At 40.3% G+C, this 15,789-nt stretch overlaps 1 protein-coding gene across 1 annotated transcript; it reads left to right on the top strand.

Annotated features, from left to right (window-relative positions):
• Positions 1-150: 150 nt before the first annotated feature.
• Positions 151-15,673, top strand: catspere (catsper channel auxiliary subunit epsilon). Its single transcript, XM_082970612.1, has 21 exons — positions 151-810; positions 1,114-1,187; positions 1,349-1,412; positions 1,526-1,611; positions 1,701-1,725; positions 1,829-1,906; positions 2,001-2,101; positions 2,183-2,678; positions 2,862-3,330; positions 9,920-10,359; positions 10,561-10,619; positions 10,722-10,800; positions 10,890-10,942; positions 11,186-11,239; positions 11,319-11,352; positions 11,577-11,656; positions 11,776-11,875; positions 11,981-12,061; positions 12,169-12,326; positions 15,116-15,169; positions 15,290-15,673. The coding sequence occupies exons 3-21, from the start codon at positions 1,365-1,367 to the stop codon at positions 15,423-15,425; spliced, it is 2,631 nt and encodes an 876-aa protein (XP_082826738.1). The 5' UTR covers positions 151-810; positions 1,114-1,187; positions 1,349-1,364; the 3' UTR covers positions 15,426-15,673.
• Positions 15,674-15,789: the final 116 nt, after the last annotated feature.

Here is a 15,789-nt window from a genome sequence, read left to right as displayed (position 1 = left end):
AGATATCCGATACATACATGATTTGTCTCAGATCTTCACAAATACAGAATGATTTCTAACGTTCCATAAACTCCATCACGTGACTGCATAATATGGTGTGTTTGTAAATTCCCTCTGGAGTGCCAGAGTGCGCGCAGAGTGCTCTCTCGGCGTTAGTAAATTCTGAGCGTTGTCAGATTGTCCGTTTGTAAATCTAGAGCGCTGCGCTCTATGAGCGTTCACACCGGACGCGCTCTGGCCGATGAGTAGGGTTGGAGATTGTAACTGATGCTGGTAATAATTTCATACCGTTTTTTCCCACGACGTCAACTGACACCGGTCATATTCGACGGGTGTTGTGTATTTGTAAATCCATCTATTTTATTCTGCGTGAATTTACGAACGCACCCAAAATTAGTTGGCTGTCTGGAACGCAGCCACAACGCCCAAAAAAGAGCGAGCCAAATTCTTTTATCCGCCTCTGTGAGCTAGCAAGTGGCTAAATATCAAGCTAGACAGGATGAGGGGGTTACCTTTATTTCTGGCTTTCCTTGTACTTCTGAAAATCGAATTAATCTTTGGAGTATGGAGGTAATTAAACTATCTAACTACCCATTCTGGCCAAAATAAATTATCCAGCTAGATAACATGGGCGAACGTTATTAGCAAGTTTACGTAGCCTCTTCGTATCTTTTTAGCAAGCTAACTAAGCTTACAAAAAGGGAGTATCAAGTAGTTAATAATGTGTTCCTGTAAATATAATCTATTAATTTATTTTACAGATACAATAATATTTTGGAGGATGAAAACTTATTTACACTACAAAATGCGGTAAGTACTCTTAACTTCTAACTATTAGCAAAGACACTAGCTAACGCTAATGCTGGCTAACTATAGCCAACAGGATAGTACTAGATTGGTTCCACTAGCACACTAGCAATTAAAACAATTCAGGTGCATGGGAAGAATATGCATATGCTTGGAAGGAATATATATTTCCTACTGTTCAATTTCCCATTGATTATTGTTAAATATATCAAATTAGTTACACACTCTTTTCATATTATAACCCCAAGTATAAGGTTGTAATAGCTACTCAGACTTCAGTGTGTTTAAAACTAGTTTTATATTTAGGTTTTCCTCAAGTATGATGGATCTGACTTTGTTGAATGGGAGTATCCAGAGTGTTGTAATGTCAACAACAAAAGGTAAAGGAAAAATATGATGAAACAGTCACCATTTGGCATCTGCAGATGTAGTGTATGTAATTATTGAACAATAGTTTACAGTTCCTCATGGGTTTTAAAGGATGCCTTCATTGCCTTGACTTCTGTCTGGCACTATTGTTTTTATTGTGAACTCCACTTAGCTCCCCAAATGCCATCATGAAATGCACTTCTCCTGGTTTCCAAATGGTAAAGCCATTGGTGTCTGTAAGTACCTTCTTCATTTGAACTGAATGTTAACAAAAAAATATACCATCAAAAAGCCTTATTGTTTAAATTGTTATTTATTTGTAATACATTGTATTGCATGATTTGAACAGTCACCAGAGGAAGAAGAGGCACGATATCTTTTCATCAGCGATTCATTTTTCAGTTTTATCTGGTATGCTGTAGTGCCTATTGACAGGTAAAATACTATTCTCTGTATTTTGTGGAATATGGATTCTAGCTTTTTTGTGTGTTTAATAATGGCTGTTTTAAATTGTTCTCCTTTAGAGGTTCAGCAGAAACAAGCTCCAAGGTAAAATGTATTTTACAACACAAAGCTTTAGTAATAAATGGCAGCTTAGCAGGAAGATCATTAACTTTTTCAACAATGTAAATTGTGTCTGTTTTTCTTTCAGAAAGTGAGAATGTGGATCATTGATCCAGAGCAAGCAGACTCTGCTGAAATTAACAACACTGCACTTGTACCCTCAACGGTGAGACCAGTTCTGGCATCGTCATCTCTGTCAGAAATTCATAAAAAGTATCTAAATTGTACTTACGATTTTCAGTTGCATTGTTGTCCCTCAGCAATCAAGATATATCACTAAGCACTTCTACAATAACGGACAGTACCCAGTGATCAAGTTAAAATCTAAGCAGACACACCTGGGGCATTTCCAGAAAGATGGGTAAGCATACCACCCTAAGCCATATCATAAAAAACTAATTCTGACGTACCAATAATGCACAATATATACCCTCTACCATAGGTACTGGGAAGCAGTCATCCCTGGTGATGAAAGATTCAACGATTTTCACATTTATGGTCAGCCAATCAGTTTCCAACATCGCTTTGTCATAGACGGTCAGCACACATTCTACTGGCCAGAACCCGCAGAGCCCAATGGGGAGAGGGAGGTGTCTTTGCGTCTGGCCCCAGGAAGCCCTTTATCCGTGGTGTGGGGCACCTGTGAGCTCTACCGCGGCCTGCTCCTCTCCGACACAGGCACCCTCATAACCAAGAATGCTTTCCTCACCTCTGAGGAGCTGAAGGTGGACCCAGGAACGTTGCCTGTCCCTCCCGGGGGATATTTCACTGTGGACCAAGCTGCTCTTCTTGAGGACGGCATCATATTTAGAATAGATGGCGCCCTCTACTGGAGGGACAACCAGGATCGTGTGCTGACAGAACATCCTCAACTTCCCACGAGTGGAGTGATGGGCCTCTATCAAAGAACGTGCTGCGCTAGTAACTACCCTGTTCAGGTAAGCATCAGCTCCTCCCAAAGGGATTCAATGTGATTAAATGTGAAAATCAAAGTAATTATGAAGATCAAAGGTGTAGTCCTTCCATCTCCACATTTAATCACTTGTAAATAACTTGGGTTTAGTCCAGATAAGACAAAAGTCATATATTGTTTCTCAACGCATTTTCTTCTGCGTTTTCAGGATGTGGAACTGAGCTCTTTAATTGTGTGGAAAGACAATTTGTTGCTTGTGGGCCCAAAGAAATTTAAAAACCCGGGTAGGGAGAATTTCCTAAAAATTGTGTTGAAGGTTCCTCCAAGAGTCACCTATTTAACAGCATCATTCGGTTCCCACCCGGCCTCCCTGGCCACTCTGGTGATGTACTCCGTCCCAGGCGCTATCTCACGCAACTTCCTCACCAGTTACAACGAACTGGTCCCTAGTTGGATAACCAGCACATTCATGACCAAGTTTAAGCTGAAGGACATCCCTAAAGGTCCATTTGAAATGCGCTTCCTGGAATCAGCCGATGCATCCCTGCTGCTGTGGAACAAAGACACCATCCTCTATAGCTTTCACAATGACAACGAGTGGGGTGAGATCAGACCCTTCAACGCATCACATCTCAGTGCTGCAGCCTTTGGCAGTAAGATTCACCAAGTGGCCTTGGGTAAGATCTCCTGAATCTTTTTGGTACATTCAAAGACCTGCTGTGATTCTATTGGACTAAGTTGTATAATTTTTATTTATTTAAACTACACTAAACAAAAATATAAATGCAACAATTTTAAAGATTTGACTGAGTTTGTTCATTTAAGGAAATCAGTCAATTAAAATTAATTAACCAGGCCCTAATCTATGGATTTCACATGCCTGGGTGTACAAATATTCATCTGTTGGTCACAAAAAGGTAGTGGCGTGGATCAGAAAACCAGTCAGTATCTGGTATGACCACCATTTGCCTCATGCAGCGCAACACATCTCCTTCGCATAGATTGTGACCTGTGGAATGTCGTCCCACTCCTCTTCAATGGCTGTGCGAAGTTGCTGGATATTTGTGGGAACTGGAACTTGACGCACATGTGCTTCGCAGGGCTGCAGAAAGGTTTGCAGCATGGAGAAGGTCATTTTCGCTGTCTCTGGGTTCCCTGCCCTGTTCGACCAAAGCGCCGATTGCTACCGGGATCTCCATGCTAAAAATGCTGAATGGAGACACATTGCTAATATTATTGGATTCCTTGGTCAGTTGAATGTGAAATAATTTGCTGGAAAGTGGAAGCTAGGTGCTGGTAATTTCTTAGCTAAGCTGTCTAGCAAAGGGGTTAGCTTTGTAATTAGATAGCTAGCCTACTGGCTTGACTGTTTATGAACTTCTGTTTGTACCACCGCACGGTAAAGCAAAGCTTGAGTTAAAAATATTGAACACATGCGGTACACAGAACGCACTGCTGCCTAGTGCGGCATCTCCAACGCATCGTTGCGGACAGCTCTATTAACAATGATTGACCTCCGTCGGAACGCAAAGAGTTTGACATGACATGAGGCTGGAGGCGGCTTATGGTAGAGAAATTAACATTTCATTCTCTGGCAACAGCTCTGGTGGACATTCCTGCAGAGGATTCCAATTGCACCCTGACTCAAAATGTGCGCGTGTGCATTGTGTTGTGTGACAAAACTGCACATTTTAGAGTGGCCTTTTATTGTCCCTAGCACAAGGTGCACCTGTCTAATGATCATGCTGTTTAATCAGCTTCTTGATATGCCACTCCTGTCAGGTAGAACGATTATCATGGCAAAGGGGAAATGCTCAGTAACAGGGATTTTTGTACGGAACATATTCGAGAAATAACCTTTTTGTGCATATGGAACATTTCTGGGATCTTTATTTCAGCTCATGAAACATGGGACCAACACTTAACATGTTGCGTTTTATATTTTTATTCAGTATAGATGGTAATTTTCCATGAAGAAAAATTGGTGGGGCTTGCTTTAGCTCTTTACAAGTATTTTTGTGGTTGTGGAAGGACTGGTGAAAGGAGGGATGAAAGGAGGTTAAGTTGGACTGATTGGTGTGATAAAGGAATATGGATGGTATGTGTGGGGGGGGGGGGGGGGTAGTTATTGGTAGTAGTTATGGCTGTTTAGATTTCACATTTGAACATCAGAAGTAGACCAAGGTGTCATACCCTCTCATTTTTTGTCTACGATGCGTTGTCGGGAAAAGTGAAGGTCGCTGATTTGAGTCAAAAGTTACTGTTTACTCATTGTGTCATGCTTAGAATATGCTCCCCCATTGTTATCATTTGAAAGTTCTGAAAAGTTCCATGGTAGTTAATTCAACAGTAGTGAACGACTCCAGGACAGGCAGAGTGGGAGGTTCCTGGTGGAGAGCCAGACGCGATCACCAGGATGGAACACGGGAGCCTCACTGCGGTGGCGATCCATCCGCCTGCTCCTTCTGGCAGCGTTCCAAAGCTCCTCTGCGCCCTGACTCCAGGATTCTTTTGGAGTCGAGTCCCCACTTCTATTCAACACTGGGAAGTTAGCTAAAATAGTTGATGTGGTTACTAAAACAGCAGTACCTCTTGATTGGTAGTAGATATTTCTGCTCATATTTCCAGATTTGAATAGCACAGAAGTAGACTAAGATGTCCTACCCTCTAACTTTTTGTCTAACTAGTTGAGAAAGTGATCAAAACGGCAGTTGTTTGAAAACAATTAGACAAAGTTGTTGATGCGGTTACTAAAACAGTTGTATCGTTAGCTCTGTACAAGATATTTCTGTTCCGATTCCAGATTTGATTAGCAGAGAAGTAGACCAAGTAGTTTAGTTAACTTGTTCGGTAAGTGGTCAAAACAGCAGTTGTTTCAAAAAGTTGAGAGGAAAAGTTGTTGATGCGGTTACAATTGTTTTTATATCGTTTGTCATGTAGAAGATAATTCTGTTCCGATTCCAAATTTGAATAGCAGAGAAGTAGACCAAGATGTCGTACCCTCTAAGTTTTTGTCTAACTTGTTGGGAAAGTGGTCAAAGTAGCTGTTTGTGTCAAAAGTCACATTGTTTACAGTGAATGTTGGAAGTCATGATGTCACAATGGGGAGCTTTAGAATGTTGAAAAAAGTCCCATTACAGTGAATGAAGATTGTAAAAAAAAAAAAAAGATATCAAAACATTAAATGAAAGCACTATTCCAGACCATTTTACAAGTTTTGAAGTTTGAACAGCGTTTTTAGTTTCAACTGTATAAGATGTCACATATATGCCGGGAATCAGGAAGCAGGTGCAGAAGGTGAGTTTAATAATGAAGAATGCAGATAAACAAAACATGAGAAGTGTACGGAATGTGAATGTAATCAAGGTGATGATGAAGTCCAGGTTTGCGTAATGATGGGGAGCAGGTGTGCGTAATGATGGTTGCCAGGACCGATGGTTAGTAGAACGGCGATGTCGAGCACTGGAGAGGGGGAGCGGGAGTAAGCGTGACATAAGATGAGTAGCGTGCAGAATAATATTTAATAACTAGATGGTAATTGTACATGTAGTACAATTGCTGGAACTTGCGTTACTTCTTTAAAAATATTTTTGTGGTAATGGTAGAAGTTTTACTTTACTATTTAATTAAAGCAAAGCCGTTTTAAACTGTTAAGTTTTGAAAAACGTTATAGTAGTGGTAGTGTCTGCAGTAGTAAAGGTGGGAACTGGTTATAGTTGAAAAAGTAGGTAGATAAAAAGTTAGGATAGCCAGAACATATGAAAGTTGGTTTGGTGTCTCTTGCTTGAATGGTTCAAGAGTTAGGGAAAGAGGGATACCTAGTCAGTTGTACAATTGAATGCCTTCAACTAAAATGTGTCTTCCGCATTTAACACAACCCTTCTGAATCAGAGAGGTGCGGGAGGCTGCCTTAAATCGACATCCCCACGCCCGAGGAACAGCGTGTTAACTGCCTTGCTCAGGGGCAACAGATTGTTTACCTTGTCAGCTCGGGGAGCCCAAAGCTCTAACCACTAGGCTACCTACTGTTGGTGTTATTTAATGCAAATGTACAGTGCATTCGGAAAGTATTCAGACCCCTTGATTTTTTTCCCACATTTTGTTATGTTACAGCCTTATTCTAAAATTGATTAAAATGTTTTTCCCTCATCGATCTACACACAATAGCCCATAATGACAAAGCAAAAACAGCAAATAAAAATAACAACTGAAATATCACATTTACATAAGTATTCAGACCATTTACTCAGTTCTTTGTTGAAGCACCTTTGCCAGCGATTACAGCCTTGAGTCTTCTTGGGTATGAAGCTACAAGCTTGGCACACGTGTATTTGGAGAGTTTCTCCCATTCCCAATGGGGAGCGTCACTGCACAGATACTTTCAGTTCTCTCCAGAGATGTTCTATCGGGTTCAAGTCCATGCTCTGGCTGGGCCACTCAAGGACATTCAGAGACATGTCCCAAAGCCAATCCTGCGTTGTCTTGGCTGTGTGCTTAAGGTTGTTGTCCTGTTGGAAGGTGAACCTTCGCCCCAGTCAGAAGTCTTGAGCGCTCTGAAGCAGGTTTTCATCAAGGATCTCTCTGTACTTTGCTCCGTTCATCTTTCCCTCGATCCTGACTACTCCCAGTCTCTGTCGCTGAAAAACATGCTGCCACCACCATGTTTCACTGTTGGGATGGTGCCAAGTTTCTTCCAGAGGTGAAGCATGGCAATCAGGCCAAAGAGTTCAATCTTGGTTTCGTCAGAGTCCTTTAGGTGCCTTTTGGCAAACTCCAAGCGGGCTGTCGTGTGCCTTTTTTCTGAGGAGTGGTTTCCGTCTGCCCACTCTACTATAAAGGCCTGATTGGTGGAGTGCTGCAGAGATGGGAGAACCTTCCAGAAGGACAACCATCTCCACAGAAGAACTCTGAAGCTGTCAGAATGACAATCGGGTTCTTAGTCACCTCCCTGACCAAGGCCCTTCTCCCCCGATTGCTCAGTTTGGCCGGGCAGCAAGCTGTAGGAAGAGTCTTTGTGGTTTCAAACTTCTTCCATTTAAGATTGATGGAGGCCACTGTGTGGTATCGCATTGTCATTATGGGGTAGATTGATGAGGAAAACAACATTAATTTAATAAATGTTATAATACGGCCGTAACGTAACAAAAAATGAAAAAGTCAAGGGGTTTGAATACTTTCCAAATGCACTGTATATAGTTACAGTTGATAAAATGTGTAAAGAATTTGACGTTAGGATAACCTGAACCTGTGAAAGTTGGCTTGGTGTCCCTAGCTTGAACGGTTCAAGAATTACTGTTGACTTCTTGAATACAAATGTATGCACATTTATTTAGTTATAGTTTATAAATGTATTAAAGAATTTGATAGCCTGAATGTTTTAAAGTTGGTCTTGTAGCTTAATTGGCCAATGCAGGACCATTTTGAAGTGCTACCTCTGTATTCATATGGTTGTATTCATATGGTTCTCATTCAAACCTATCTTAATTTATGCACATTAATGGTTATAGTTCAAAAATGATATATAGTATCAAAAATCTTTTGACAACAAGCAATCTAAGTAGGGTCCGTCTAAACATATCACCGTTGATTTGGAGTTAATAGCTTAAGCGGTGAAAGAGGAGATGGGGTCTAGAATTTTTGTATTTTTAACATTCTAGTCTATGGGCCTTTTTTGGAATTGAATGCATTGGTATCCATTGCAACGGCTCGATTTGTGCTGCTCAATGATGCGATACGAGAGTGCTCTTAGCTGATGTTAGCTACAGTACCTGCTTTTCGTCACTGAACTCTTGACAAACAGCTATAACCTTTTTATCTACCTTTGTGTGAGTATCCATAGCAACAGTTCTGTTTGAGCTGCTCAATGAGTACGGTTACATGTACACAATAATGAGATTATTGTGGATAGTCAAATTTATAAGAATCTACAGGCTACCTAATGCCTCTAACACAACGTGCCATTGGAACACAGGAGTGATGATTGCTGATAATGGGCCTCTGTACGCCTATGTAGATATTCCATAAAAAAAATCTGCTGTTTCCAGCTACAATAGTCATTTACAACATTAACAATGTCTACACTATTTATGTTAAATTTGATGTTATTTTAATGGACAAAAAATTTGCTTTTCTTTCAAAAACAAGGACATTTCTAAGTGACCCCAAACTTTTGAATGGTAGTGTACATTCAGTTGTTCTGAACTTACTCACACTAAAGAGGGAGGCTCGCTGGGCTTGTGCTAGCACATTGGCAGATCAAATACACAGCTGGAATGCCGTTTAAGGTGTTTACATGTCCTAATAATTCGAATGATTGCTCAGAACCAGTTTTAATCAGCGCATGCTTACTTCGATTTTGACCGTACGCCCATAAAGATAAGCAGAGTAAAGTGTTTACATGACTATTGCATAATCTGCCTACTGCAGTAATCAGTTTAATATCAAATTATTACTGTGCATGTAAACGTACTCAATGATGAGACATAACAGAGCTGTTAACTGACGTTATCTAGCTTTTTCGTCACTCTAAACTACAAACACCTGCAATTTTTTATTGGTATAAGAATTTTTTTTTTTTCATACACCAGATGTCAATAGCAGAGAAGTAGGGGAAGATTTCATACCCTCTACATTTTTGTCTGACTTGTTGGAAGTGGTCAAAACGGTGGCAGTTTGGAAAACGTGTTAATCAAATATATTTATAAAGTCCTTCTTACATCAGCTGATATCTCAAAGTGCTGTACAGAAACCCAGCCTAAAACCCCAAACAGCAAGCAATGCAGGTGTAGAAGCACGGTGGCTAGGAAAAACCCCAGTTACTAAAACAACTGTATAGATACGATGCAGATATTTTTGTTCCGCTGACAGATTTGAATAGCAGAGAAGTAGATGATTTCATCCCCTCACTTTTTGTCAAACCTATTGGGAAAGTGGTCAAAAGTTCAGTTGTTTATAAAAATGTGAGTACATTTTGTTGATGCGGTTACTTAAACAGCTGTAACGTTTGATCGGTACCAGATAATTCTGATATTATTTCAGATTTGAATAGCAGAGAATTAGAAGAAGATTTCATTCGTTTGGAAAGGCTTCTACATGGAACCCAAAAAACAGTTCTACTTGGAACCAAAAGGGTTCTACCTGGAACCACAAGGGTTCTTCAAAGGGTTCTCCTATGGGGACATCCGAAGAACCCGTTTACGTTCTAGATAGCACCTTTTTTTTTCCTAAAAAGGTTTATTGGTGTGCATCTTTTAATTTCTGCCTCAGATCACTCCTGGAACATGCTGGTGAAGATGGAGAACAATATCCTGTTCTACTGTAAAGTGGGCATGCACGAGGTGGTGCGCTTGCACAAGTGGATGGAGCCGGACAGTCGCATGGTCCTCTACCTCAACCAGAAAGAGCAGATCAACATGCTCACCCTGACACCTGAGGGGCTGCACGTCCAGAAGTACCCCATGTTGATGGAGACTAAGAGCGCCATGAAGGGCAGCTACCATGACTGTCCCTTCATCTCCTTTGAGCACAGTATGAACACCATTTCCTATAACATGGATAAGGGAGACCAGATGGTTCTGTGGGCTCAGATAGTCTACCCAGAGGGAAAAGGTGTGCACGTGAAGTTCCTCAGCAACAATGCGGACCTGCTTCATATTGAGCAGAAGTCTCACTTTGAGGGTGTGAACAGTGTGGACACAGTGAACACGGTGAGGCTGTTACTGTATTGATTATGTCATTCCCAGAAACTGGAGCGATAGTGTTGCTCTTTACAGATTTCCTGTCCACCGATTTGTAGCATGTTTTGTTCTTTTGCTAAACTTTGCTAATGCTCAGTGAAACGGATACATGACGAGTTACCATGACTACATTTCTAAAGACTTACTTGATGCTTTTATTTTATTTTTCAGACATTTATAATCAGCCAGAAAGTGGATTACAGTGATGCAACGAGTTATACACATTTGACGTCAGTCCTTTTTGTTTGTCATTTTGTGATTGATGTTCATTCAAAGGCTTAATTTATCAGTTTTGGGAATATATTCACGTAAACTGTTAATTTACCTCACAGGAAAGAAACAAGTGGCATTGTTACCCTGGAACTAGTACCCAACCAGATTGGCAACACTTGTAATTTGCCAATGAGTCGGGTAATAATTTTTCAAACATATTCAACAGTTACTGCATCTATATTTTACTGTAGCACATTGTTATTTACCAACTCTCATATTGTTGACAGATATCCCATTTTAATGTTGGCTGCCCACCAAACAGACATATCCGTGTTGCTAGGTAAGTGGAAACTATTCTGTAAGATTTATATTCTCTAGACAGAGTTAGTGTGACGGTGGACTGATCTATTCTTTAACTGATAAACGTTCATGCTTTTACCCAAAGTGACTTACAGTCATGCATGCATTTTACGTATGGGTGATCCCGGGAATCAAACCCACTATCCTGGCGTCACAAGCGCCATGCTCTACCCACTGAGCTACAAAGGACCACATTGTAGTGATGCCTTCTTGTTATTTCCAGGCCTTGGGGAATGCCTTGTGAGATGCACAGCCTCACCAACTACACCATTTTAAGGTAATCAAGGATGTTGAGAGACTGTATTGTCTCCTATTAGTATCAGTTCTCTGCATTCAAACATTCTCTTTCCTCTTAGGTCTGTACTCAGAGATCCACAACAAGGCGATATAGTAAGTAATTTAGTTTGCGCTTGTCAGAAATACACAGTACTACATGTTCCTGTTTGCTAGTATAGATATGTACTGAAACTACTGTAGCTAGTATTGCACCTGAGGCTAGAAATGGAAATAGTTTGAGTATTAAAATGCTGACATTTTAGTGTTGTAGTTAAATGTGATGTTTAAAGTAAGTTAAATTGCCTTCATCATTGGTTATGCATTTATTATTGTTATAGGTTGTGCATTACGACTGGGAGAAATTTGGATGTCTACTCAAAACGCACTATAAAAATCCATTTCTCCCAAGCATTGACCTGTAAGTCAAAAAAAGAAAATGATACATTAATAGGAATGACTAAAACTATTAGAGGAATTCTTATTGGTTCACATATTTCTATGCGTGATTACATTTTTTAATTTTTTTTATGTAATCAGGTATGATGGAGACAACTATGTTAGGAACGTCGACGCCAACTTCATAGTATGGGACAGATTTGGTCGGAAGGACTATTCGTTTAATGCAACCATGCGCCAGGTACAGTTTATACTCCTTTATCAAATAAGTGAACTTGGAGTGTGTGTGTGTGTGGGGGATGGGTTTGAATTTTCCTTACCGGTATGCTCACTGGGGCTCCTTCAGGTTGCCTGTCTCCATGAATCTCAGACCTGGTTTTCCATGCTGACTGGGGGGAAAAGCCTGGAGGAGGCCTGGGGTCCGGAGGTACAGAGCTGTACTCTTTATATACTGTAGTTCTCATGATCTGTATACATTTCTACATGCCAGAAACATTGTTCTATAAATGTAGATTCTTCTTATCCCCGTTCCAGAACTACAGGACTTGTTTTAAGGTCAGCCCTGGCAAGTTGGAGAACCTGGACCAGCCTTATGAAATAATGAACAGAAGCTCCAAAAACTTTCTGACGTTTTCCCAGGTGGACAGTGCTACCTATGTGTTTAATGTCAAGATACTGGACCCCAATTACAGGTGAATGACCACTGTCCAGGGTTGGGGTCAATTCCAATTTAATTTGAAATTCCAATTAAATTCTTGAATTCACTCATCAAGTGGAGAATTTATGTTGAATTCAATTAGAAATTTCAACAACCTTCAAGTTATGGAATTGGAATTGGACTGTTTGAATTAGTATTATAAAAACATTTAATCTATTGAATTGGAATTTGATATTTGTACATTTCCCAGTCAATGGAATTAATGGACTTAGTATCAAAAGTTGACTGCAGGATTTCAAAAATATAATTTCAAATTGTATTTATATATTTCCAGTATAGCTAGGCTGAATGGTGGCATGACCAGCCTGAAACCCTGAGGGAATTGAATTATAATTTGTGCAATTGTTGGGGGATAATGTTGAATCGGGGATCGAATTTTGGGAATTTACCTGACATTGGAATTGAGAGGAATTTAATGATCTCTGAATTCAAAGACTGACCTGGAATTTGAATTTAATTCAATTGAATTTACAGGGAGAGAGAATTTCATTTGTGGAATGCATCCCAACCCTGCCACTGTCCTGTGGTTTTATTGGGACCCCCAGTGGTTGCAGAACAAATAACTTACTCCATCACCTTTGAACCGAAACGAACGCACACAAATCACATTTTATTGGTCACACGCTCCAAATACAACCAGGTTTAGACTTTACAGTATAATTCTTACTTACAAGCCCATTCCCAACAATGCAGAGTTAAAAAGTAAGACAAATATTTGCTTAATAAAGAAGGAAATAGTAACACAATAACAAGGCTATATACAGGGAGTACCAGGACTGAGTCAATGTGCAGGGGTACAAGGTAATTGAGGTAATACAGTATGTACATGTGTGTAGGGGTAAAAGTGACTAGGCAATCAGAATATACACTGACAAAAATATAAACGCAACATCCAGCAATTTCAAAGATTTTACTGAGTTACAGTTCAAGGAAATCTGTCAATTTAAATAAATTCATTATGCCCGAAACTGGATTTCACATGACTGGGAATACAGATATGCATCTGTTGGTCACAGAGACCTTAAAAAAAAGTAGGAACGTGGATCAGAAAACCTGTCAGTATCTGGTGCGCAACACATCTCCATCTAGAGTTGATCAGGCTGTTGATTTGTGGCCTTTGGAATGCTGTCCCACTCCTCTTCAATGACTGTGCGAAGTTTCTGGATATTGGCGGGAAATGGAACACGGTGTCATACACAATGATCCAGAGCATCCCAAACATGCTCAATGGGTGACATGTTTGGCTAGTATGCAGGCCATGGAAGAACTGGGACATTTTCAACTTATGGTAGAACAGTGAACGTTCAATTCTGGCAACAGCTCTGGTGGACATTGCTGCAGTCAGCATGCCAATTGCACGCTCCCTCAACTTGACATCTGTGGCATTTTGTTGTGTGACAAAACTGTACATTTTAGAATGGCCTGTTATTGTCCCCAGCACAAGGTGCACCTGTGTAATGATCATGTTTAATCAGCTTCTTGATATGCCCCACCTGTCAGGTGGATGGATTATCTTGGCAAAGGAGAAATTCTCACTAACGGATGTAAACAACTTTGTGCCAACATTTGAGAGAAGTAAGCTTTTTGTGAGTATAGAACATTTCTGGGATCTTTTATTTCAGCTCGTGAAACAACACTTTACATGTTGAGTTTATTTTAGTTCAGTGTAGAATGAACTGAGTAGCAGCAGTGTGTGTGAGTGTCTTATGTGAGTGTGGCGTCAATATGCATGTGTGTGTGTTGGAGTGTCTGTAGTATGTGAGTGTGTGGGTAGAGTTGAGTGACTGCATCGAGCCAGTGCAAAATAATGAAGATAAATAATAAAGGGGGTCAGTGTATAGAGGTCCTGCATGGCAGGGAGTTCGGCCCTAGTGAGGTACTGGGGCATACGCAGTACCCTCTGTAGCGCCTTGCGGTCGGATGCCGAGCAGTTGCCATACCAAGCGTTGATGCAGCCAGTCAAGATGCTCTCAATGGTGCAGCTGTAGAACTTTTTGAGGATCTGCGGGCCCATGCCAAATCTTTTCAGCCTCCTGAGAGGGAAGAGGCATTGTCGTGACATCTTAACAACTGCTGGTGTGTTTGGACCATGATAGATCCTTATTGATGTGGACACTGAGGAACTTGAATCTCTCGACCCGCTCCACTACAGCCCCGTCGATGTAAATGTGGGCGTGTTCGGCCCTCAGTTTTCTGTAGTCCACAATCATCTCCTTTGTCTTGCCCAAGTTGAGGAAGAGAGTGTCCTGGCACCACACTGCCAGGTCTCTGACATCCTCCCTATAGGCTGCCTCATCGTCATTGGTGATCAGGCCTACCACCGTCGTGTTGTCGGCAAACTTAATGATGGTGTTGGAATCTTAGATATGTTTTTGGTTGTTGAGTCAATTAGATCAATCCCATTTCAAGCTTATCTTTCAAATAAACTTTTATTTCAGAATATTTTGGCAAGTAAGCTGGCTAAGTCATTGATCCTGCTTTGTAGCATACACCTCAGAAATGTTATTTAGGTGACATTGTTGAGGGGACTTGTTTGTGTGCCTTACATGTGTCCATGCCTAGAAAGTCATTGGTCCCTGCTGATAATTTCTTGTAGTAACAGGTGGCGGCCACAACGTGGCAGCTGTCAAACACATTTTAACCTCATGGCGATATACTATCGGTGCTTTTCAGCAGGTCCTGTTAAATTGTATTTTTCTATATCAAAGATTAAAATAAAATGGAATACTGCCTTCAATAGCTTCATCTATTTTCTCTTCTCAGCTTCTGTGACCTTCATGCTGTGTTTGCAGTCCAGACCTATGGCATTACAATTCCGTAAGTTATGGGGCAGAGAAAATGGCCATGATAAATAACCTGACATATTGCTTTTCAGCATTGCTTACATGTTCTAGGTCAATTGCGCACCAAATATCTTTGCATTCTTTTTCATTTCAGGAAGTATCAGCATCTAACTACATATGTGGCCATTGTTTTTACAATTTTCTCACTCTGCATACTGGGCTACAGTTACTGTCGATATGTGACTATTTTCAGGAATCTGCTGGCAACCAAAAGGCATAAATATGAATAGGTAATTAAAATACTTTCACTAAAAGTGGTTTTATTTAAATCTTACTGTTTGTAATTATATGTTTAACGTCAGTTATGCATCTTTCAGTCATGTATTTTATAGATTGTTACTGTCTCCAACATGTCTTTGCAGTTAATGGAATTGAAATAAGATGTTTAAGAACCAATCCCAAAAGTAATGTTTAACTTTGAACTTTTTGTCTTGATTTCTTGGTGCTCTTTCAAAAACTGTAATAAACCAAGGAGAATATAAACCAAAGCTGAGTAGTTATGTCTAACCTTCAGTTGTCATTACTCTTTTGCTAGATTAGATGGATTATTTAAAGCAATAGCTATTTGATAACGTTTCTCAGAGGCATCATAAG

Source organism: Salmo salar, chromosome 28 (assembly GCF_965601325.2).
Source record: "Salmo salar chromosome 28, fSalSal1, whole genome shotgun sequence".
Lineage (NCBI taxonomy): Eukaryota > Metazoa > Chordata > Actinopteri > Salmoniformes > Salmonidae > Salmo > Salmo salar.
This window is presented reverse-complemented; position numbering and strand designations above follow the sequence as displayed.